The sequence below is a fragment of the Myotis nattereri genome, assembly GCF_964212035.1.
Source record: "Myotis nattereri genome assembly, chromosome: 4".
Taxonomy (NCBI): domain Eukaryota; kingdom Metazoa; phylum Chordata; class Mammalia; order Chiroptera; family Vespertilionidae; genus Myotis; species Myotis nattereri.
This window is the reverse complement of record NC_138079.1, coordinates 37,241,508-37,267,767: the sequence shown is the minus strand read 5'-3', so window position 1 is coordinate 37,267,767 and position 26,260 is coordinate 37,241,508. Positions and strand designations below refer to the sequence as shown.

At 38.3% G+C, this 26,260-nt stretch overlaps 1 protein-coding gene across 1 annotated transcript in view; it reads right to left on the bottom strand.

Annotated features, from left to right (window-relative positions):
- BDP1 (BDP1 general transcription factor IIIB subunit) overlaps positions 1 to 26,260 on the bottom strand; it is a gene marked incomplete at its 3' end in the record, with an annotated part of 90,000 nt that overhangs the window by 35,341 nt on the left and 28,399 nt on the right. Inside the window, exons 10-18 of the mRNA XM_081090039.1 lie at positions 25,606 to 25,887; positions 22,688 to 22,835; positions 18,008 to 18,166; positions 15,148 to 15,307; positions 12,164 to 12,255; positions 10,471 to 10,663; positions 9,408 to 9,523; positions 2,041 to 3,565; positions 294 to 481 (exon numbers count right to left, since the gene is read on the bottom strand). Of these exons, the coding sequence (XP_080946165.1) occupies positions 294 to 481; positions 2,041 to 3,565; positions 9,408 to 9,523; positions 10,471 to 10,663; positions 12,164 to 12,255; positions 15,148 to 15,307; positions 18,008 to 18,166; positions 22,688 to 22,835; positions 25,606 to 25,887 (2,863 nt within the window). The remainder of the gene's footprint in view (positions 1 to 293; positions 482 to 2,040; positions 3,566 to 9,407; positions 9,524 to 10,470; positions 10,664 to 12,163; positions 12,256 to 15,147; positions 15,308 to 18,007; positions 18,167 to 22,687; positions 22,836 to 25,605; positions 25,888 to 26,260) is intronic.

Here is a 26,260-nt window from a genome sequence, read left to right as displayed (position 1 = left end):
GGTACAACCCAAATAGATATAAGCCTAGGAACTATATCATCTTTGCACAAGGAAAATATAGGTTTATCACACCCATATGATTTATTTAAGAGTATGTATTATATACAAGTCTGTATGTTAGTAATTCTCACAATCAACTGTCAGAATATCCTCAATCCTCTCTCCCACTCTTCCCCAAACTAGCTTAAACTCTCTAACACTATGCTATAGATTGTCTTGAAATCTTACTTAACATAAACTGTAAATATAACTTTATATGCTCTTTAACAGCACATAGACCTATAAAATTATACCTTGAATTAATATCTGAAAATTGCTCTGGAACATTTGCACATGGTGTCCCCTGGTCTTCTGTTTCAGCAAGTTCAGAAGTCTTCAAAGAAGTCTTCCAATGACTCAACTGGCTGGACACTTCCTTTTCAGAATTTCCCTTTTCCTCTACAGGTGTATGCACCAGAGATAGGACTTCATTGCTAACGTTCTGGAAGAATAGTCACAGTAAATCAGCACATATACAAGATTCCTTGAGCATCTCAAACAAAAATCCTACTATATTCTAAACACTTTTCTTTAAAAATTCAGTAGTTCATTTTTTTAATTTTTAAATAAAACAAAATTTACAAATGTTAAAACACAAAATTCCAAAAAAACAAAACAAAACACAAAATTCCGTTAACTCTTCTTTACATATTGCATATTTATATTTCCAAGACACAAATGCCATTGCTGTACATTAAAAAAAAAAAAAGTCCTTGAAAATGTTAGAATAGGATGAACTTCAAATAACTGAAAACTTTTAATAAAAATAACTTTTAAAAGTGGAGTAAATTGGGTGGGACAGGAAAAATAGAGAAAAGCTGATACATTTATAGGCAAAAGAAATAATTCCAATTTCATTTATTCTTTTTATCCAGAAGAGTAACTTCAAATTGACATTAAGAATAGTATCTTTTCCACAATTAAAAAAATTTTAATTATTCTTTTTTTTCTTCGAGGTCCCAAAACATAGAATTTAGTACTAAGAAAGACTTTAGGCTTTAGAGATTTTAAACATTGTTGGACTCAGAAATGCAATTATATTTATGTTTCTCTGAAAGAGCATTATAAAAAAAAACTAGAAGCCTGGTGCACAACATTCATGCACTGGGGGGGGGTGTGGCAGTCCTTCAGTCCTACCTGCACCCTCTCCAATCTGGGAGCCCTCTCCAATCCGGGAGTTTCTGTCTGTCTTTGCAATCATATGAGCGAATTGTGTGAGACCCCAACTCAGTTTGGTTTGTTGCTCCCAGAATAATAGAGGAATAATAGAGGCATTTTTTTTCATTGATGGAGATTTCCTGGAAATTTTAGGATATCTTCCCTTTAATTTTTCCTAGACACTCTGATTTTACTTATGTCTCTCACCTTTGCTTTCCCTCCATCCCCCACCACAACAGTAACTTGCTCCAGGCTCACTTTGCTCTAGTGTCTAGGACAGGGGTCCTCAAACTACGGCCCGCGGGGCCACATGCAGCCCACTGAAAACATTTATCCGGCCCGATGGGTGTTTTTGCTGCCGCTGCCTGTCCTGCTTAGCAGCCAACTCGTCCTGGGCCCGCAGTGCGCATGTGTGGAATGTCTGAGGGACAGTGAACTGGCCCCCTGTTTAAAAAGTTTGAGGACCTCTGGTCTAGGAGATCCATCTGCCACCAGAACTACTATTCGCAGAATTCCTGTTGCTCCCCGTGATCTTGGTTTTCCCTTCCTGCTCTGTCTCCGTCCCATGGCCTCCCACTCTGCCAAGTCCTCCAAGCCACCAGCTCTCCCTCTCTGCTCTCCATCCGGCAGCTTGGGAGCCAATTTCCCCAAGCCGCTCCACTCTCCGGCGGCTTTCCCACTCTGCTCTCCGCCCGGCGCCTGTGTATGCAAATTAACCCGCCATCTTTGTCAGGTTAATGTGCATACTTACTCCTGATTGGCTGGTGAGTGTAGTGGAGGGACGGTCAATTTACAGGTTTCTCTTTTAATATAAAAAATGTTTAGGGACAGAAAAGTACATACTTTGATATTTAGTGAAGGCACAGCACTGCAATCAGCACTTCTGCTCTGCATTAAATCTGTCTCAGTTTGTAGTGAGGTCCCAGTCTCCTCTGGTTCGTTTTCCCTTAGAGAAATACCTATTTTTTCAGTTTTATCCAAACCTGCCACCATTTCTTCTGTAGCACTGATCTCTTCTGATCCAATTTTCCTCAAGGAAATTTGTCTTCCAGTTTCTTTCAAATCTGCCTCTGTTACCTTAAAGACAGCCATCTTTTCCATCAGAGAAATGTCTCTTTTTCCAGTTTCTTTCAAGTTAATCTCCCTTTTCCCTATGGCACTGATCCCCACTAATACCTTTTCCTTTGAGAAAGTTTCTTTTCCAATTTCTTTCAAATCTGCCTCCACTTCTCCTATAATTCTGTCCTCTTGGGCCTTTTCCTGTGTAGGTATTTCTCTTCTTCTGGTTTCTTCCAAATCTGTTTCTCTTTCCGCAGCGGTATTAGTCATAGTCACCTCCGGTATCTCTTTCCTTAGAGAAATCTTCCTTCCAGGTCCTTTCAAACCTGCCTCTGCTTCCCTTACAGTGTTGACTTCTGGGGCCTTTTCCTGTGTGGATATTTCTCTTTTCTCTGTTTCTTCCAAATCCGACTCTCTTTCCTCATTGGCATTAGTCATAGTTACCTCTGGTATCTCCTCCCTTGGAGAAATCACCATTCCAGTTTCATTCAAATCTTTCCCCACTTCCCCTACAGTGTAGACCTCTGGGGCCTTTTCCTGTGTGGATATTTCTCTTCTCTCAGTTTCTTCTAAATCCATCTCTCTTTCCTCAGTGACATTAGTCATAGTTACCTCTGGTATCTCTTCCCTTGGAGAAATCTCCCTTCCAGGTTCTTTCATACCTGCCTCCTCTTCCCCTACAGTATAGACCTCTGGGCCCTTTTCCTGTGTGGGTATTTCTCTTCTCCTGGTTTCTTCCAAGTCCGTCTCTCTTTCCGCAGTGGTATTAGTCATAGTCACCTCCGGTATCTCTTCCCTTGGAGAAATCTCCCTTCTAGGTCCTTTCAAACCTGCCTCCGCTTCCCCTATAGTGTTGACTTCTGGGGCCTTTTCCCGTGTGGATATTTCTCTCTTCTCTGTTTCTTCTAAATTGGGCTCTCTTTCCTCAATGGCACCAGTCACCTCTAGAATCTTCTCCCTTGGAGAAATCTCTCTTCCAGTTTCTTTCAAATCTGTCTTCGTTTCCACAGTGAAGTCAATCATTTCTGGTTTCTTCTCCCTGAGAGAGATGTCTCTTCTCCCAGTTTCTTTTAACTTTGACTCAGTTTCCTTTGTAGTGCTAGCCTCCACTGGTACCTTCTCCTTTGGCGAGGTTTCTAGTCTTGCTGCTGTCTTTTTCCCAGAAACATCAATCTCCTCTGGCACCTCTTCTTTTGAGGAAATGTCTCTTCTTCCAGTTCTTCTTCCTGTATTTGGCTTTGGTTTCTGAAATCGATTCTTTAGAACTGGAACTTGTTTGAGTATATTTGCTTCATTATCCTCTTGAATACTATAAAAACAAAAGACACAATTGAATTTTAAACCAGACTGTCTGCTGAAGAGATGATGGTTGCGAACTCACTACTGAAACACAAGGGACTTTCCAATTAAAAAATAAGAAAATTAAGAAAGCCCAAGGAATCTCTGAGTAAAATTTAAAAATTAAAAGAGAGCCCGGATGGTGTGGCTCAATGGTTTAGTACTGAAATATGAACCAGAAGGTCATGGTACAATTCCTGGCCAGGGCAAATGCTCGGTTGTGGGCCCATTCCCTGGTAGGGGGGGTGCAGGAGGCAGCCGATCAATGATTCTTTCATATCATTGATGTTTCTACCTCTCTCTGCCTCTCTCTTCTTCTCTGAAATCAATAAAAATTAAATTAAATTAAAAGAGAGCCCTGGCCAGGTAGCTCAGTTGGTTATAGCATTGATCCATATGCCAAGGTTGCAGGTTCAATCCCTGGTCAGAGCACATATAAGAGTCAACCAATAAATGCATAAATAAGTGGAACAACAAGTTGATGTTTCTCTCTCTCTCTCTCACTCTAAAATCAATCAATAAATAAAAATTTAAAAAACAAAATTAAGTAGAGAATTTATTAAAAATAATAAAATTAAATTTAAATAAAAATCAAGAGGAAAATTTCATCTTTTGAAATTATGGTAAAACTTTAAAATAACAAAATATCTATTTACATTTAGACATATATAAAGAAAAAGTCATCAGTTAGGTCAATTAGATTAGCAGCTAATTGGCCCTGAATAGTTTCCTACTAATTGTCATTCACACCATTCTTCACAAACACTGTTGAAGAAAAACTCTCCTGCAGGCTCTACATTGGAGCTAGCCCAATGTGTATGCTATTCCTACATCTTTGCCCCTACTATCATTTACACAGACATATGACTTACCATAGAGTTAAGGGCCCCATTTACATGGCCAGACTTGGCTGGCATCCAAAACAGCTGGATGGAGGCATGATTTGAAAAAGATATAGCCTTATGACTAAGAACTAGGTTCACACCTCACTTTTTTTTTTTTTTAATTGATTTTTTTACAGAGAGGAAGGGAGAGAGATAGGGAGTTAGAAACATCAATGGGAGAGAAACATCGATCAGCCGCCTCCTGCACATCTCCCACTGGGGATGTGCCCGCAGCCCAGGTACATGCCCTTGACCGGAATCGAACCTGGGACCCCTCAGTCCGCAGGCCGACGCTCTATCCACTGAGCCAAACCGGTTTCGGCCACACCTCACTTTTAAAAACAATTTAAAATGGTATTTCCTGTACAGACATTTCTCTAAGAGAACACAAATTAGGACTAAAAAGAAGGATTAAATGAACAGTATTTTGCAGTTTCCTGAGTGTTACTGGGCATTTCAGCAATGTTAGTCTGAACAAGTGTATACAACAGCTTTTAAAAAATGAGTTAAAACTGCCCTAGGTGGTTTGGCTCAGTGGATAGAGCATCGGCCCGCCCGCTGAAGGGTCCCAGGTACAATTCCAGTCAGGGGCACATTACCTCAGTTGCAAGCTCAATCCCTGGCCCTAGTCAGGCCATGCAGGAGGAAACCAATCAATGTGTCTCTCTCACCTCAATGTTTCTCTTGCTCTCTCTGTCTCTCCCCCTCCCTTCCACTCTCTCTAAAAATCAATGGAAAAATATCCTCGGGTGAGGATTAACAAAAGGAAAAATCTTGTTTACTTTTTAAATTATTTACAACTATGTTAGTGCTTGTTTGAACTTGTCTATGTCCCAACCTATCTTTCTTTGTTGAAACATGTTTTTCAATGCAATTTTTGATAACACAAGACAGGTTCTTAGTATAAGACTAATTTTCAAATTGTACTTGTTTATGTAATTGAGGTGTTTTTCAACTATCATTAACTTTAGTAATAGATACCATTCAATGAAAAATTAATACCAACTGGTAAAGAAAATTTAATTTACTTAGTCCTTGGTGGGTTTTATTCTATTTTCTGACTTATGATACTTTTCATCTCCATCCAGGAATATTTAGCTTTTAGTGAGGTTTGTGTACTAGCAACCTGGGTTTGGTTATCATGGAAAAGATAAAATCTATATATATAAAATCCTAAGCAACTGAAAGACCGGTCACTATGACACACATTGACCACCAGGGGACAGATGCTCAACGCAGGAGCTGCCCACTGGTGGCGAGTGTGGCAGGCACACCAGCCAGGCGGCAGCCACTCACTCCCTCAGTAGTTCTTCAGATCCAATCTCCAGAGAACAGTACATGCACCGACAGACCAGCACTGCCAGCACAATCCCAACAGCACTGCTGGCCTCCTGGAAGTCGGCCTCGGGCACAATGGCTGCTTTTCCTCCATAAACACTCCATAAGGAAGAAACCATATAAAACGCCAGGTGGTTCCCGACAACAGGAGCGAATGTCAGCGGGACGGATCCAGATCCTGGGCCAGCAAGGGTGTTCCACCACCCGCCCGGAGGGCTGATCACATCCCAGCCCCCTACCCTACCTCTGGAAACTCCACCCATGCACGAATTCATGCACTGGGCTTCTAGTATCATTATAAAGTCATATTTTAAACACTAGCATATTCTTAAAACATGTAAATGCTTTAAGCAAAAGATTTATTAATAATATCATTACTTTAATATCAATTCAAATTTTAAGATACAAATACACAATGTTACGATTATATTCCATGTGCTTAAATAGTCTCTGAGTAATCAAAGGTCTTCGATAAACTTTACTTTTTTTAAATATATTTTTTATTGATTTTTCACAGAGAGGAAAGGAGAGGGATAGAGAGTTAGAAACATCGATGAGAGAGAAATATTGATCAGCTGCCTCCTGCACACCTCCCACTGAGGATGTGCCCACAACCAAGGTACATGCCCTTAGCCGGAATCGAACCTGGGACCCTTCAGTCCACAGGCCGATGCTCTATCCACTGAGCCAAACCGGTTAGGACAATAAACTTTACTTTTATGGATAAATAATCAGTACCACATTACTTGGAGTTCATGAACAACTAATCAACAAATAGTTCTGAGCACCTACTACATGCCAGGAGGGCATGTGCTAGGAACTGGGAATACAATGGTGAATGAGGCAGATCTCCTCTTATAGAGCTCATTATCACCTGCATAGCTAACTGAAGATCAGTACCCGAGATTAGTCATCATATATGAAGTTGTACTCAATTATTCCTCAACTTAAAACATATAATGGATCCACAACTCTCCAGGATCACAAAATTTAAAGAAAAAGGCAAAGAAAAAAGAGGATCATCACTGGAGAAGACAGGAGAAGAATGTGCACAAAATTAAAAATCTACTCCATGGTCCACACGTGTTTTTCTAAATACAGTTTAAGAATCAACAAAATATTTATAAACCTCCATAAAATAATATGAATACACAGGATGCCAAACTAGCCTAGAGAAATGTTTTAGATATATTTGCTAATTTATATAATCAAGAAGAATTTTTAATGCATTCTTCATCTCAGAGTCTCTTTCTTTATTTTCTCTTTCTCTTACATAGCACCTTGACAATTCAAAGTATTTGGGAGGGAGGAGAACTGCCTATTAGATACAAAGAGACATACGGTTTAATAAAACATAGAATCTTAGAATTGTTTTTAAGAATGTTGGAGATTCAAAGACCAGAAAGACCACATGATAAAACAGAAAGGACACTGCCTTGAAAAGAAATAGTTGTTGAGATCAGACTGGTTATCCTATATAGTAAAAGCCTAATATGCAAATTGACCAAACAATGGAACGACCAGAACGACCGGTCGCTATGACAAGCACTGACCTCCAGGGAGCAGACGCTCAATGCAGGAGCTGCCCGCAGGACCCAGGCCAGCCAAGGCGGGTGCCAGCGGAGGCCCCCATGATCGCCCCGCCTGTTGCCCCACAGATCAACCCTGATCGCCAGCCAGGCCTAAGGACCCTACCAATTCAAATTTCATGCACCGGACCTCTAGTTAGTTATAAACATATCTACCAGAGTTCTAAAACCCAAAGACCACTAAGAGAAAAACTTAATTTTCTATCAAGCCAAGATGGAGTTTGGTTTAGCCCTGGCAGGTGTGGCTCAGCTGGTTAGAGCATCATCCAATACAAGAGGTTACAATTTCAATTCCCAGCCAGGGCACGCACCCAGGTTGTGAGTTCAATCCCCAGTAGGGCCACATGTGGAAGGCAACCAATCAATGTTTCATTCTCACATCGATGATACGCTCACTCTCTCTCCCTCTCTTTCTCTCCCTTCCTCTCTCTCTAAAAATCAATAAAAGCATGTCCTCTATAGTGAGGATTTTTTTTAATGAAATATGGTTTAAACAGAAAAAAAATATAAACAAAAAATCCAAACTGTCAGATACCAGATATCTATATCAGAGATATGTACCAAATAATGTTGTTGTACAGAATTCTACCCAGAGATTCTGTAGCAGAATAGTAAAATGGTTTGGGGGTGGGGAAAAGCAGTATAGGGAAATAGGAAACAAAAGAATAGAGGAAGGAAGAAGTGAAGAATAAAGGAATTTTTCAAATAAAGATCTTTAAAATAGTTCAGGAAACCGAGCGTTCACTCTGAGGTTAGATAGTAAACAGGCTAATACTGCTATAAAGAAAGTATAAAATAGGCCAGAATTTAAATGGAAAGATTGGAAAAACATTAATAATTGTTGAAACTAGACAGTAAGTATACATGGGAGTCCATTAGTCTATGCTCACTTCTTTTTGCACATTAAATATTCCCAAAAGGAAAAAGAAATTAAAGTATATTAATAATTTCATCAATCTGGCTTGGTGCCCTCCAGAGGGGAAATAACAAATATAAAAGAGCTTTGGCTGTAAGAAGTATGGGTTTTTACATATGTTTTATATAAAATTTATGTAAACCTTAAGGCAATATGGGATCAATCTAATCTCAAAGAATCAAAAATATTTAAAAAATAAGAAACGTTATCACATTTGGACAAAGACATACGATTTAACATGCATGTTAAATGGTAATCCTATCCATGTGAACTCAAGGTCTAATTTATAATGAGTAGCTCTTTTCAAATCACCCAAAACTGACAAATTGACATGAAGGCTATGACATAAATTGCCTTGAAAAATGAAGTTACAGCTCTAGCTGGTTTTGCTCAGTGGAAAGAGCGTCGGCTTGTGGACTGAAGGGTCCTGGGTTCAATTCCGGTCAAGGGCACATGCCCAGGTTGTGGGCTCTATCCCCAGTGGGGGGTGTGCAGGAGGCAGCCGATCAATCAATGGTTCTCTGTCATCACTGATGTTTCCATCTCTCTCTCTCCTTCTCCCTTCCTCTCTGAAATCAATAAAAACATATTTTAAAAAAGAAAAGAAAAATGAAGTCATATTTCTAAACTAGAGGCTCCGGGCCCTCAGCCAGGCCAGCACCCTCTTGCAATCCTGGCCCCCTCGGGGAATGTTCCACTGCCAGTTTGGCTCAATCCCACAGGCCAAACCGATCTAGCCTAAACCAGCAGTCCGACATCCCTCTCGCAATCCAGGACCACTGGCTCTTAACCGCTCACCAGTCTGCTTGCCTGATTGCCACTAACCACTCACCTGCCTGCCTCTAACCGCTCCTAACCACCTCTGCCTCAGCCCCCACCGCTGCAGCTTCGTCTGGAAGGACGTCTGGAATGACGTCTGGAAGGTCATTTGGCTGTCCAGTCTAATTAGCATACATTTTTATTATTATAGATATTATGTAATTTGATATACAAAAAAAATCAAGTCTGATTTGTTTGTTTTTAAAAATTAACAATTTCTAAAACTTTATACAAAATTTTGAAATTATATAATAAGATGATGCTTACCTTGGACATTCATTAAGAGACTTGGGCTCATCTGGTTGCACATTTTGAAAAGAAGTATCTTTTTTTTCAGATTGTGAGGTGATGTCACATGACTGATCTTCTGTTTGTTGAGGAGTCTTGATAACAAACACAATTTTTTAAAAAGTTTTAGTTTTCAAAATGAAACAATCATTTATAATATCTAATTTGAGTACAAAGAAAACAGTAACATTTCAAAACCATAAAATAATAGTCCAAAGATGTTGTTTTTTCTTTAGATATGTTAGAAAATTTCCTAAGCCACAGCTTTTACCTCATCTCAAAGGCCCTTGTTTCCTCCCAATCAGAAAGCAAGTAACTGCATTAGTCTCATCTGTAAGAATTATACCCTGGGGTCTATCTCTCTGAATCTATCTTATTATTATAATCACATTACAGACCTTGGAAATTATGCCAACTGTTACCCTTATCCCAAAGACTAGTTATTATGTAAATATACTAAAATCCATAATCTTTGTTCTTAGAATTATATTTTAGTAGGAAGATTTTAACATTTTGTTTCTGGCAGCGTTAAAATTCACATATCGAGCCATATTTTCAAAAGGAAGTGTAATTCAAAATCTGCAGAGTAATGGGGAAAAGCAAGTCCAAATATGAGGTAAGATGAAAGTCGATGATCCATCATATAAATGCCCAAAATCCAGAAAGCTGAGTTACATGGCTTTACAATAGCAAAGTGGCTGCCTATGAGATTTTGGACTTCTACTTAATGAACAATGTATACAATGGTATAACAATACTGTTTAAAAAGTGGGTGAGGCCCAGCCAGCGTGGCTCAGTGGTTGAGGGTTGACCTAAGAACCATGAAGTCTTGGTTCAATTCCCCGTCAGGGCACATTCCCGGATTGCCGGCTCGATCCCCAGTATGGGGCATGCAGGAGGCAGCCAATTAATGATTCTCTCTCATTACTGATATTTCTATCTCCCTCTCCCTTCCTCTTTGAAGTCAATGAAAGTATATAAAAAGAAGGTGAAAGGAGGCTATATATTTAACAAAAACACTGGGAAGAATCAGAATACTTACATTTATATCAACACAGGATTCATTTTCATTCTTTTCTACATTGGCCCCAATTTCTTCTTGTGATGCAAGGATTTCTTTTCTTTCAGCAGCTTTAACTACATTTGGCTTTGGCCTTTGTAATCGGGCCCTCAGTCGTGCAGGTCTGAAAGCCTTTGGTTGATTATCTTCCTGCAGATTCATTTTTTCACTCAAACTAAAACAATTACAAAGGAATCAAATCAATAGTTATTCTGAAGTCACATACTTGCTTGTTTTTAGTATTCCCTTCTCTCAGGTACAAATAACTTGTAATATAAAATAATTCACAAGTATCCTCAAGAACATCCTTCAAAGATATTCATACTTCTACACTTTGAATCTTTGGAACCCAAGACATAATTCTGGAAACCTGACTATAAAAAGCATTTTAAAATCAAGTTTTCATCACAAAATTAGAAAATTTACACCTGATAAGCATATACTACAATTCCCCACTAAGGATAATATTGTATAGTGTACATTACCAGGGCACTGGAAACAGATTATGGCATAAATATACAGTCCAAAATCCACTGGTTCAGATTCATACTGGAGCAATGTCTATTCTAGATCTCCATTATAAATTAAATATTCCCTTTTGAAACCCCTTGTTATAAGTAAAATTATCCAGAAACACATTATCTTACCCATTAACTTATATAACAAGACTTTCTTAATAAGCTTGTTAATAAGTTGAGGGAGAAATATAATTGCTAACTCAATGGACCCATATAATAATTTATTTCTACAACACAGGGGTGAACAAAAGTAGGTTCACAGGTGCTTGTAAGGAAAAAGACATGCAAGTTATGATTATAACTAGAGGCCCAATGCACGAAGATTCGTGCAAGAATAGGCCTTCCGCCCTAGCCAGTTTTACTCAGTGGATAGAGCGTCAGCCTACGGACTGAAGGGTCCCGGGTTCGATGCCCGGTCAAGGACATGTACCTGGGTTGCGGGCACATCCCCAGTAGGGGGCGTGTAGGAGGCAGCTGATCGTTGTTTCTCTCTCATCGATGATTCTAAGTCTCTATCCCTATTCCTTCCTCTCTGTAAAAAATCAATATATATATAAAAAAAAGAGAGAAAAAAAAAGAATAGGCCTTCCTTTCCCTGGCTGCCGGCACCAGCTTCCTTCCAGAACCCAGGACCCAGGCCGTCACTCTGGCCGCCATCTTACGCCTTTGCTCCGGGCCAGAGTCGCCTCCCGCCTGCTCCGGCCGGCTCCGTGGCCGCCGCCCAGAGGCTGGCCCTTGGCGGCTGGCTGGGGCTTATGGGAGGCTTGGCTTCCTTCATCGCTGGGGCGATGAAGGAAGCCAAGCGTCCCACCCGAAGGAAGCCAAGCATCCCGCCCACTCAGCTCCGCCACCTTTGAGGCTATGGGCGCCGCCATCCTTGTTGCAGAATGATGATTAATTTGCATATTTCCTTTTTATTAGTATAGATTATTAGTATAGATAATACAAAAATAAACTGCATACTCACACTGTAAACCTACTTTGCCTATGCCAACATTAAGCATAACGAGCATTATTTAAATGTTTCAACAACTCCAATAGTTAAAAATGGACTTAAAGTGCATAACTGAAAATAAACTTCAGACAGTATCAAGTAGAAAAGTTAGTACAATCATTCCTAAGAGTTACTATTTGTATTCTACTTCCTAAATACTTACTTAGATACAGTATCAGCTTCTGAGTTCTCTCTCGCTGTATTCTCCATTCCAGAAATGTCAAATGAATTCATTTTATCCTTTTCCACGTGAGTCTATGAATTCAATGTTTTACATTTAATCTACTTAACATGAAAAAGTTGAAACTTTGCAATAAGTAAAAGAAAATTTAAAGAAAAAAATTCTTTTGTACTTCTAATCAGAAGAGTTTTTAAAGTCATACATACAGATGAAAGTATTAGAAAAAATAACAGGTGAGGCAAAAGTAGATTTACAGTTGTTCATATGGAAAATAATACAATAATTAATAAAAAATACAAGAATAAAATTGTGTTTCACATATTCACAACCATAAACCTACTTTTGCCCAATCTGTATAACCTTATACATTACTGACAAATCACAAATCAGTATATCCTTTCTGGAAAGCCTTTTGTCAATATAAATCAAGAACCTTAAAAATATTCATCCTTTCTGACCCAGTAATATGATTGCTAAGACTCTATTCTAAAATATCTAGACTAAAATTTAAGTACAGAGATGTTCACTGGAATATTATACAAAATAGCAAACACTGTTAAATCAGAGTTGGGGAAAGTCTGGCCCATGGGCCATATAAGATCCAAAAAATCATTTGGTCTAGCCCTGCCAAGGCATTAGGGGTGAGTTAATTAAATGTGTGACCAAATATAGCAGGCTAATTTAATTTTGTGTGGCCCGTGAATGATGTTATAAATATCCAAATGGCCCTTTGCAGAAAAAAAATTCCCCATCCCTGCTGTAAAGAGACAAAATATTCAACAATGAGTGAATGGTTAAATAAACTCAGTTCACATCCACTGATAGAATATTATGAAGTTACTAAATTTAAAAAACCATGTTTTCAAAAGATGTTTAATGATATGGAAAAATATTTATAGAAGTTAAATACCAAAGGATACAAAACTGAATTGCTACTACTACTACTCAATTTTGTAATTAAGAAAGGTTGAAAGAATTAAAATGTTGGTTGCATCTGAATAATGAAATTACAAGTAGTTTTTGTTTTCATTTTTTTCTAATCCTCACCCAAGGATATGTTTTCATTGATTTTTAGAGAGAAGGAGGGAGGGAGAGAGAACACTGATTGAGAGGCTCCAATCATCTGAGGCACACCGGCCAGGAAGGTTTTAATTTTTACATGAGTGTATATTTCCCTAATTTTCTAGAAGTTAAAAATACCTTATATAATTATAATAAAACTAAATTATAAAAAGTATGATAAAAAAGCTATTTCACATAAATTGGGTTTAGGTCTCTGGAATCGTCCTCTTACCATAGGTTTAACATTTTCTGCTTGATCAGTTTCCCTACAAAAATATCATTATGCACTTTCATTCAGGCATATTAAATGAAATTCTTAAATAGGAAAAAATGTAGACTACCATTTTAAAAAGTATTTTACCAAAAATAAAAAATTTAAAACAATATAATGCTAGCATGAATATAAGAAAACAGGAACATTCATTTGGTGCTTGTAGCAATGTAAATAGAGTCATGTTTTTGAATGTCAGTCTGACAATGCACAAGACCTATAAAAATGTTAAAAATATTTGACCCATTACTCTCACCACCCCTGAAACTTTATCCTTTGTCTTACCTTAAGAAAGCCCTATTTAAAAAATTGTTTGCTTTTATTTCAAGAGTTTAAAAAATGGAAATAACCCAAATATCCACCATTAGGGAAACGGTTAGTAAATTGATAAATTAACCTTAATTAAAAAGATCACTTAATCCCAAGAACTAAAATGAATAAATTTAGAGCAAGAAGTTTTAAATTTTATGTTATGATTGCCCTGGCTGGTGTGACTTAAGTGGTTAGAGCACCGGCCCACACCAAAGGGTTGAAGATTCGATTCCTATTCAAGGGCATGTACCTGGGCTATAGGTTTGTCCTTGGGTCAGAGCAAGTGCAGGAGGCAACCAACTGATATGTTTCTCTAACATAAATGTTTCGCTCTTTCTCTCTCTCTCCCTCTCCCTCTCTCCTCCCTACTTCCACTCTCTCTAAAACATCAATGGATATTAAACAAAAAAACAAAATTTTATGATTAAAAACTATAAAAAAAACTATAGAAATGTTTACATTCATAAAAAGAAAGTTTACGTTTATAAAAGATAAACAGAGCAATGTATCTGTGTTTAGATGAAAAGGTTGCAGATAAAATTTTATGGTTTAAAAAATATTGTGAATAATAATTTCATATAGGAAAAGTCAGATATGTCATTATTGAGGATGTTTGAAATTTGTCTTAGTTCTAAAAAAAATATGCATAAGCCCTGGTCGATATGGCTCAGTTGGTTGAGCATCGTCCCACATACCAAAAGGTCGCCAGTTCCATTCCTGGTCAAGGCACATGCCCAGGTTATGGGCTCCATCCCTAGAGAGGTTGCATGCAGGAGGCAACCAATCGGTGTTCCTCTCTCATATCGATGTTTCTCTCTCTCCCTCTCCATTCCTCTCTCTAAAAATCAATAAAAACATATATTTTTAAAATAAAATAAAGCAGGAGCCTAGTAAGACAAATTTAGTAATTTTTTTAAATTGACTTTAGAGAGGAAGGTAGTGGGAGAGAGAGAAACATTAACGATGAGAGAGAATCATTGATCGGCCAGACCCCCTATATGCTCCCCACCGGAGATCGCGCCTGCAAACAGGCATGTGCCCTGACGGGGAATCAAACCACAACCTCCTGATTCATAAGTGGATGCTCAACCACTGAGCCACACTGGCCTGGCTAAGACAAATTTAATATTAATGGGGAAGTTGTTCTGAAGAAAATGCATAATCAAGACACTAGTAAAACATTTAATATTAATGTGTAAGTTCTTGTATCTTTGTGTTAGTATCACTAACATTTTTTAATTACAACTACACATTTTTATTTCCAACTATTTAGGAAAAAATTTTTATAATTTTAATATCTATAAAGTCTCTTGCTCCATACCTTTTCAACTGAAGCTTCTGGATGTAAATTCTTGCTCTTGGCATCTGTTTTACCTTGTGAAAGAATTGGTTTCTTCCCAACAGACCTTGATAAATTGGGTTTAGGTCTCTGGAATCGTCCTCTTACCATAGGTTTAACATTTTCTGCTTGATCAGTTTCCCTACAAAAATATCATTATGCACTTTCATTCAGGCATATTAAATGAAATTCTTAAAAATTTACTCAGAGTCAGAAAAAAACTCCTTTAAGCATATTACAATAAGTGTAGCAAAGAAAACTGAAAAACAGCAATGAGGCAATAACTTGTTCCATCAGATGTTAAAAACACAGTATTCAGCATCAATAATTAAAACACTGTGGAACTGATATATGAAGAAACAGATAAATGAAACACAAAAGAAAACTGAGATGACTCCAAAATAAAGATGATTTTAATATTTAAAAAGGGCAGTATTTCAAAAGTGTGAGGATAAGATGAAATACAAAATAATGTATTCTTAAGAATAAATATTAGCCCGGCTGGCATGTCTCAGTAGTTGAGCATTGACCTAGGAACCAGGAGGTCATGGTTTGATTCTCGGTCAGGCTACAGGCCCAGGTTGCGGGTTCAACCCCATGTGGGGCATGCAGGAGGCTGATGATCAATGATTCTCTCTCATCATTGATGTTTCTATCTCTCTCCCCCTCTCCCTTCCTCTCTGAAATCAATAAATAAATATATATTTTAAAGTAAAGAAACAACATGAGTGAGCACAAATGTGACAAGACATTAAAAATCAGAAAATTTGCTCTGGCCAGTGTGGCTCAGTTGGTTGGGTGTTGTACCATGCACCAAAAGGTTGCCAGTTTGATTCCCAGTCAGGGCACATACCCAGGTTTCGGGCTCAATCCCCGGTTGGGGCATGCAGGAGGCAGCCAATCAATGTTCTGCACTCACATCGATGTTTCTCTCTCTCCCTCTCTCGTTCTCTCTCTCTAAAAATCAATCTTAAAAAAAAAATTCTGAAAACCTACCTGGAATTATATATAGATATTCACTATTCTATTCCTTTGACTTTCATTTAGGTTAGAAAATATTTAAATAAAAAGCTGAAAAAAATAAATAAAAGAATTACATATCCCTTCCCCCAAAAAAGGAATGAGGTGGAAATATTGTACTGAGGTGTTATTTTATAATCTATCAAGACCACCAAAAATCCCAGCTTGATAACAACATTATTAGTTGCTAAGAAAGAGAGGTGCTCTCTTACATTGCTGGTGAGAATGTAAACTAGTATAATTCCTATGGATAGCATTTTGACACTATCTTATCAAAATCATAAGTGTACACACATATATATCCATGAAGCAAGCATTTCCATTTTCAGGAACTTACCCTACAAATACACTTGTATAAAGATGAATGAGTGGAAATGTACAGTAAGATTATAAGCATAATTTGTAAAAGAAAAAAACAACCTATATAGCCATCAATAGGGAACTGATAATATAAAATGTGATTTTTCCATACAAGAACACTATGCAGCTATAAAAATAATAAAGGTCTTTATGTAAAGGTATGTAGATGTAAGAAAAAAATGCAAAAGGTATGTACACCACTAGGTTTTTAAAGAGTTAAAAAATATGTTTGTATTAGCTTTCTGATCTTGTTGTTAATCCCCACCCAAGAACATTTTTTCCAATGATTTTTAGAGAGAATGGAAGGGAGGTAGAGAGAAGAAAGAGAGAGAAAAATATAGATGTGAGAGAAATACATCGATTAGTTGCCTCTGGCATGTGCCCTAACCAGGGCTGGAGATGGAACCTGCACCCCAGGTATATGCCCTTGACAAGGAATTGAACCTAAAATCCTCTGGTGTGTAGGCCCACGCTCTAAACCAGGGGTGGGCAAACTTTTTGACTCAAGGGCCACAATGGGTTCTTAAACTGGACCGGAGGGCTGGAACAAAAGCATGGATGGAGTGTTTGTGTGAACTAATATAAATTCAAAGTAAACATCATTACATAAAAGGGTACGGTCTTTTTTTTTTTTAGTTTTATTCATTTCAAACGGGCCGGATCCGGCCTGCGGGCCGTAGTTTGCCCACGGCTGCTCTAAACACTAAGCAAACAATGGGCAGGGCTATTTGTATTAGCTTTAATATACTTTTTAAAAATTTTCTGAAAAAATAAAACTGGTACTGGTTAGAGTGAAAAAGGATATGGTAGGAAGAATATTTCACTCTATACCTTTTTACACTTTTAGACAGCTGAACCATAAGAATATATTATCCATACCAAAGACTAATTTCAATTTTTATTTTAAAAAATAAGATTGATTCTCAATATGGCTTTGCTTTACTGAATATAAATAATTCATAAACTGAATAGCTTTTAAGACCATATGAGAAGTTATGAGGGAGACAAAAAGTCTGAATTTTTGACATATCTCTTCAAAGGGAAATTCTGTGGTGCTTTTGTTCCATTTTTAGTGAAGATATCAACTTAACCAGTATCTATATACTAAAAAACATGATAATCTCTTCAAAGTCATAAATATCAAAATCCACTACTTTGCCCACAGGCATGAATATTAACTCAAACCAAGTAAAAGTAAAATCTCAGCAAATAGTTAAGCTTCTAAATTATTTTTAGAATTTCTTAAATTACTACTTTGTTAAAATTCGTATTACTATAAGACATCATATATGAAAGAGGCTCTTTCGGTAATGAAATATACACACTCAGACCACAGACATATTAAATGGTCTATAGTTCCCTCCTCATCCCTAAAGGAAGCAACATTATCATTTGTTAAATGATAAGAAATTATCAAAAGTTTGAAAATAAATTTTTAAGTCCTACCATGTAAAATACTTACAGTGATGTATTTTTTAGTTCAACATTTCTTCCTTCTGTACAACTACTCTCAGCATTATTCACCTCACATAAGACTCTAATTCCAACTTCTGATGAATGCAAATCTGAAGTGATTGATTCTGAAGCCCCAGTTGTTACTGATGTAGCATCTTGTTGACTACTAAGGAAATGAAAACATCAGGGGGGAAAGGAATTCTTAGTAATGCATACTTTAATTATTTAAAAGACTTTTAAAATGCTATATACTAACCAACACTGTGAACGATAATCCTTCATATTATGAAAGAATTAAAACAAACATTTTGGCTTTTTGTGATCTTTGTTGCACCATGTTATTAAGAACTATTCCTTCGCCCTAGCTGGTTTGGCTCAGTGGATAGAGCATCAGCTTGCAGACTGAAGGGTCCCAGGTTTGATTCTGGTCAAGGGCACATGCCCAGGTTGTGGGCTCAATTCCCAGTAGGGAGCTTACAGGAGGCAGCATATCAATTATTCTCTCTCATCATTGATGTTTTTCTCCCTCTCCCTTTCTCTCTGAAATCAATAAAAATATATTTTTTAAAAAAAGGAACTGTTCCTTCAAAGAAAGTAGCCACCATAAATTAACAAGCTGGGAAAGTGTTCAAAAAGTCACAAAAGGAAAACCCCTTCATTATATGGAGTTCATAGTAATACTTAGGAATTATCTTTCATTAAAATTTTATGAAAGTATTTGAGATCTTGCTCCCCAGAATATGTGTCAGTTTGGCTCAAATAAACTCTTATAAAAATTCAAAAATAACCCTGGCCAGTATGGCTCAGTTGGTTTGAGCATCATCCCAATATGCCAAGGTTACAGGTTTGATCCAAGGACAGGGCACATGTAAGAAGCAACCAATCTATATATATAAAATCCTAATATGCAAATAGACCAAACGGCAGAACAACTGAACAACCAAACCGGTCGCTATGACGTGCGCTGACTACCAGGGGGCATGTGTGGAACATGGCGGGCATCGACCGCAGCAGGATGGTGGAGCAGGTGAGTGGGGGCGCCAGACCAAGGCAGTGTACCAGTCGCTGTCATCGGGGCAAGCCTCTGGTGGTTATTGAAAATTCTTTTTTCCCACGCACCGTGGTCTCACCAGGCGCTCACACCCACTGCCAGGGCCTGGTGCAGGTCCCAACTGCTCAGTGCCATCAGCAGGTGCAAGTGGCGGCTGCCAGCCACAATCGCCCCTGAGGGCTTTTCCACCTCCCCTGCTCCTGAGGGGCGATTGGGGCAGCAGCCATCGCTCACACCCACTGACAGCACCGGCCCTGCTCGCACCTGCTGCTGGCACCGGCCCCAATCACTCCTCGCCATCAGTGGGTAAGAGCGGGGCCAGTGCCATCAGCACATGGGAGCAGAGGCGGGAGCGGAGCTGCTGGCAGACAGGGGACCAGGGGCCGCAGAGGGAGGGGCCTGGCAGGAATACGTGTGGGTCCTTTTTAAAAATTTTATTTATTGATTGATTTTTAGAGAGAGAAACATCGATTTGTTGTTTCATGTATTTATACATTCACTAAGGGCCCAGTGCACAAATTCATGAACCTTGAAAGAAACAGTGGACCAACCGCAAGGCTGTGGTGGGCACAGGGGTGGGTCTCGGTCCATCCTCTCCTTCAAATACATTATTAACATTGTGAACTATATGAAAAAAATCAGCATATGTGCATATGTGTATTTTTCTACATGAGAATAAATAACTTACATCAAATTTTTCAGAAGATAAGCATATAGACCAGTGGAACAGAATAGACAACCCAGAAATAAACCATGTATATATGGCCAAATGATCTTTGACAGGGTGCCAAAACTACACAATAGGAAAAGAATAGTCTCTTCAACAAATGATATTAGGAAAGCTGAATATCCACATGCAAAAAAATGAAACTAGACATTTATCTTATAACATACACAAAAATCAACTAAAACGGATTAAAGATTTAAAGGAAACACTTTAACTATAAAACTCCTAGAAGGACACGTGGGAAGAAACTTCATAACACTGGTATTGGCAATGATTTCTTGGCTATCACACCAACAGGAACAAAAACAAAAATAAACAAGTGAGACTACATCAAATTAAAAAGTTTATGTACAGCAAAGGAAATAATCAAGAGTCAAAAGCCAATCTATGAAATGGGAGAAAATATTTGTAAGGCGTATATCTGACAAGGGCTTAATATCGAAAATATAAAAGGAACTCCTATAACTCATAGCAAAAACACAAATAACCTAATTTTAAAAATGGGAAAAGAACTTGAAACATTTCTCCAAAGAAGACATACAAATGGCTAACAGGTATATGTAAAGATTCTTAGTATCACTAACCATCAGAGATATACAAATCAAAACCATAATGAGGTATATCATCACACCTGTTAGTATTGCCATTTTTTTTTAATATATTTTATTGATTTTTTACAGAGAGGAAGGGAGAGAGATAGAGAGTTAGAAACATCAATGAGAGAGAAACATCGACCAGCTGCCTCCTGCACATCTCCCACTGGGGATGTGCCCACAACCCAGGTACATGCCCTTGACCGGAATCGAACCTGGGACCTTTCAGTCCACAGGCCGATGCTCTATCCACTGAGCCAAACCGGTTTTGGCAGTATTGCCATTTTTTTTTAAGTGTTGGAGAGGAAGTGAAGAACTGCAATCCTTGTGCACTATTGGTGAAAAAATATAATGGTGTAGCCACATGGAAAACAGTATGCAAGTTCCTCAAAAAAGTAAAAATAGCCTGGCTGTGGTGGCTCAGTGGATTGAGCACTGTCCCATAGACCAAGAGGACCCGGATTCAATTCCCAGTCAAGGCACATGCCCGGGTTGCAGGCTCAATCTCCAATAAGGGGCAAGCCAGAGGCAGCCAATTAATGATTGTCTCACATTGTTGTTTCTGTCTCTCCCCCTCTCTCTCCCTTCATCTCGGAAATCAATAAAAAATACATTTTTTTAAAAAAAGTAAAAATAGAACTATCATATATATGATCTGGTAATCCTTCTTCTGGGTATTTATCCAGAAGAACTGAAAATAGAATATCAAAAAGATCTCTGCACTCCCATGTTTATTGCAGCATTATTCACAATAGTTAAGAGATTGAAACAACCTAAATATCCATTGACAGATGAATAAAGAAAAATATGATACATACATACAATGGAATATTATTCATCCTTAAGAAAGAAAAAAATCCTATCATAGGCTACAACATGCATGAACCTTAAAAACATTATGCTAGGTGAAATAAGCTAGTCACAGAGGGACAAATGAGGTATCTAAAGTAATCAAACTCATCTATATATATAAAAGCCTAAGCGACTGAACGACCAGAATGACCGAACAACCAGAATAACCAGTCGCTATGATGTGCACTGACCACCAGGGGACAGATGCCCAACACAGGAGCTGCCCCCTGGAGGTCAGTGTGCTTCCACAGCAGGAGCACCGCTCAGCTGACCAACCCGTCCAGCGGCCCACCAGCCTGGCGGCAGCCACTCACACCCTCAGTAGTCCTACAGGTCCAATCTCTGGAGAACAGGCCAGGCACCAACAGACCAGCACCACCAGGATGATCCTGACAGTACTGCCAACCTCCTGGAAGTCGGCCTGGGACACCACGGCCGCTTCCCCTCCCTAGATGCTCCGCAAGAAAGAAATTATATAAAGGCGGCTGCCAGATGGCTTCCAACAACCAGCGCAAATGTCAGCAGGACAGACTGGCAAGGGTGTCCCACTGCCCACCCAGAGGGCCAATCGCCTCCCGGGCCCCCCTCCTCCCCACTTCCCCTGTCAGGACCCCACCCATGCACGAATTCGTGCACCAGGCCTCTAGTAGAAATATAAATTAGCATGGTGGTTGCCCGGGGCTAACAGTAAGAAGGAAATAAGGAGTTGCTGTTCAATGGATATACAGTTTTAGTCATCCAATATGAAAATGTTATAGAGATCTCCTCTACAACACTGCTTACAGTTAACATACTGTACTATATATACTTAAAAATTTGGTAGGAGAGATTTTATGTTACATGTTGTTGTTTTTACCACAATTTAAAAAACAACATTGCCCTAACATGTTTGGCTCAGTGGATAGAGCGTCGGCCTGCAGAATGAAGGGTTCCAGGTTCGATTCTGGTCAAGGGCATGTACCTTGGTTGCGGGCACTTCCCCAGTAGGGGGTGTGCAGGAGGCAGCTGATCGATGTTTCCCTCTCATTGTTGTTTCTGGCTCTCTATCCCTCTCCCTTCCACTCTGTAAAAAAATCAATATATTAAAAAACAACAACAAAAACTCAGACAGCAGGATCCATCACATTTAAACTGCTAAAAAACAAAAATAAAGAGAAAATTTTTATAGAACATGATAAACCCATACAAACACTATCACAAGAAAGCTGTGTGGCAAAATAAGCATCAGAACAAAAGGCAATACCAGAATGATATCACACAAATGATAAAAGGATGAGTTCACCTAGAAGAGACAATTCAAGATATGTATAAAACCTAATAACAGAGCCTGAAAATACATAAAGAAAAACAAATAGAACTGAAAAGAGAAATAAGCCAAATCCCAATTACAGTTGGAGACTTCGCACTCCTCTCTCAGTAACTGACAGAAAATGTAAACAAAGTCAGGAAAGATATATAAAATACCTTAATGAAAGAAGTGGGTCAGTTTTATTCACAACTTTGTCCCTGGAGGATAAATCCTCAACTTCATTGAAGGTCTGTACACAGGAAAGCTTCTGTTCCTTATTACCTTCATCTTCATTTCTCTCAGGCCTTAAAAATGGACATTTATCTATGAATACAAAATACATGTTATTCTAAAAACTGACAGCAAAAACATCTAAATTTTAAAGCTCAAAGGAATTTACATATAACATCATCTCTTCCTATAAATCATTAATCCATTCAACATTTAAGTTCTTATATGAAAGAGATAGATCATACTTTAAGAGCATTAATGAAAAATCAATCAATTTACAACTGTGTTTTTAGGGTCAGCACAAATTTCTTAGATAGTCTGTAGCATCCACCTTTTATCTTGCTTAAATCTTAAGTGGTTAAATATGTCTAGTTATGGCCGAAACCGGTTTGGCTCAGTGGACAGAGCGTCGGCCTGCGGACTGAAAGGTCCCAGGTTCGATTCCGGGTCAAGGGCATGTACCTGGGTTGCAGGCACATCCCCAGTGGGAGATGTGCAGGAGGCAGCTGATGGATGTTTCTCTCTCATCGATGTTTCTAACTCTCTATCTCTCTCCCTTCCTCTCTGTGAAAAATCAATAAAATATATAAAAAAAAAACTAAAAAAAAACAAATATGTCTAGTTATGAAACAAAGTGGATTTGGCTCTTCTGCTCCTTCATAAGTGTCATAATTATAACACAGTAATAGCTAATCATTTCAGAACTTACTAAGTGATAGAACTGTAAGTCCATCAAATATCTCATTCAATAATTCAAAACAATCCTACTAAAAGTATTCATATTAACCCCATCACAGAGAAAATGAATTTAAATTGAAAGATATTAAGTGATTTGCCCAAGGTCATACTTAGCAAATGAAAGAACTACTTTAAACTAAAGTCCAATTTCTTAATCACTAAGCTACCCCAATTTACATGTAATATCTTTACTAGTAAGCCACAAAAGAGCATAATATTGTAAGGCCTATAAACCATACTATGCTACCAACCAGGACTCATTTATTAAAATCATATGGGTGTCCTGGCCAGTGTGTCTAAGTGGTTGATCATCGACCTACGAACCAGAAGGTCACAGTTCGATTCCAGTCAGGGCACATGCCCAGGTTGTCGGCTCAATCCCCAGTGGGGGGCATACAGGAAGCAGGCAATCAATGATTCTCTCTCATCATTGATCTTTCTCTTTCTCTCTTTCCCTTCCTCTCTGAAATCAATGAAAATATTTTAAAAATAATAATAAATAAAAAATCATATAGGTGAAGCTGAATTACATAAAATTTAAATTCTATAGAAAAGTTGTTCTGGTCTGCTATTTTTTTCTCCTCTCTTTACTTGATTATCTGTTTTAAATAATCTACACATGAACTCTTTTGTTTGTTTGTTGTTCATCCTCACCCCAGGATATTTTTCCATTGATGTTTAGAGAAAGTGCAAGAGAGGGGGAGAGACAGAGAGAGAAACATCCATGTGAGAAAGACACATCGATTGGCTGTCTCCCACATGAGCCCTGACTGGGGCAGAAGATCAAGTCTACAACCAAGGTATGTGCGCTTGACGGGAATCGAACCTGGGACTCTTCAGTCCGCCAACGCTCTATCCATTGAGCCAAACTATATGTGGCTAGGACTATATATGAACTCTTAAGGAAAGGGACCAAGACTTCCCTGAACTCTTAGCCCTTGTTCCCTAAAAACTCAAAAGTGTCAATATGTCTGCATTCTAAGAAAGTTTAAAAAATGAAAATGGGAGGAATACTTATTCCAGTAGCTCTTTTATAGAAATTAAACAACTTATTGTGGGTTCAGAGAGGTGCTATGAAAAGGTAACATGAAAACCTGTGATTTATTAGCAGATACAAGCAATGTACGTTTAACTATAGTAAGTCCTCACTTTACATTGTCAATAGGTTAGTTCCTGGAACTGAGGCAAAATTACACATAACAGAACCAATTTTACCAGCGGCTAACTGCTGTATTAACAAGAGTTAAGTTCCTAAGGCATTTCATCAAGTTGTAAAAAAATGATGTTGAGTGAAACCACATTATTTGAAGACCTGCAGTATATACATGTGACTTCTTAGCATTGTTAATGGGAGTACAATGGAGTTAATAAATCTTAGAGACAAACTGTAGAGAAAAATGTCCCCATTTAGCTTTGTGTTTTTTATTTTGTTTTTATTAACAACCTTTTTCCTACTAAATTAAAAGTAAAAGTGTTTTGCTGTGGCCCGTGCTTCTCAATTGTTAGAGCATCGTCCCATACACCTGGGTTTGATTCTGGTCAAGGACATGTACCTGGGCTGTAGGTTTGACCCCAACCCAGTCGGGGTGAGTGTGGGAGACAACTAATCTCTCTCACATTGATGTCTCTCTTTCTGTCTCTGTCTCTCTCTCCCCCATCCTCCCTCTATACTACTCTCTCTAAAAATAACATGGAAAAGCCCAGCTGGAGTGGCTCAGTGTCTGGGCATCAACCCATGAACCAAAAGGTTGTCGGTTTGATTTCCAGTCAGGGCACATGCCCAGGTTGCAGGTTCAATCCCCATTGGGGAGCATGCAGGAGGCAGCCTATCAATGTTTCTCTTGCATTGATGTTTCTCTCTCTCTCCCCATCTCCCTTCCTTTCTATATAAAATAAATAAAAACATATTTAATAAATGAATAATCATGGGGGAAATATCCCCGGGTAAGGATTAACAAAAAAATAAACAAAATAAATGTGTTTAACACAGTACATAAATACAGAACCAATTAATAAACATTAGTAATTACTACTATCTAGAAGGCAGGCAATTAATTTATACACTAAATTATTGTATCTATGTCCTCAAATAATCAGAGTCTATTAAAATATATAAGAAACTTACTTTTCTGTTTTTCTCCTTTAGAAGGTCCTGGCTGAACAGTGGCATTTCCTGAAAGATTTTTTACTTCTTGTTTACCAACTTCATCTTGATTTTTCCTTCTTTTCTCTAGATTTAGGTCTGGTTCTAATGCAATCTGTTCTGAATCCTGTCCTGATAAAGTCAGAGACTGCAGTTCTTCTTGAACTGTCTGAGCATCCTTTTGAGACTCTTCTGTGTCTGAAATTGTAGCACTCACAGACTCATCTGGATTATCAGTCACTCCTTCACTGGCAACTTTTTTCACTGAAAATAAAAGAAATGGTTATAAATACATAAACAACCTACGGAAAATTCTTAAAGTAGAGAAGGTAAATACCCAAGTATATCCCTTGTAATATTATTTGCACAGGGGGCCATGCTAATCTTCTCTGTATCATTCCAATTTTAGTATATGTGCTGCCGAAGCGAGCACTGTAATATTATTTGTATAAGCAAAATTTTGAAGAAAATATAAAACACCCAACAGAGAACAAAATTAAATCTACACTAATAAATGATAAAGATGCTAATTGACAGTACCTTCGCTACACCGATCAGCCAATCAGGAGAGTATGCAAATTAACCCAACAAAGATGGCCGTTAAATTTGCATACTGCAGGCAGGGCGGGACAGCGCC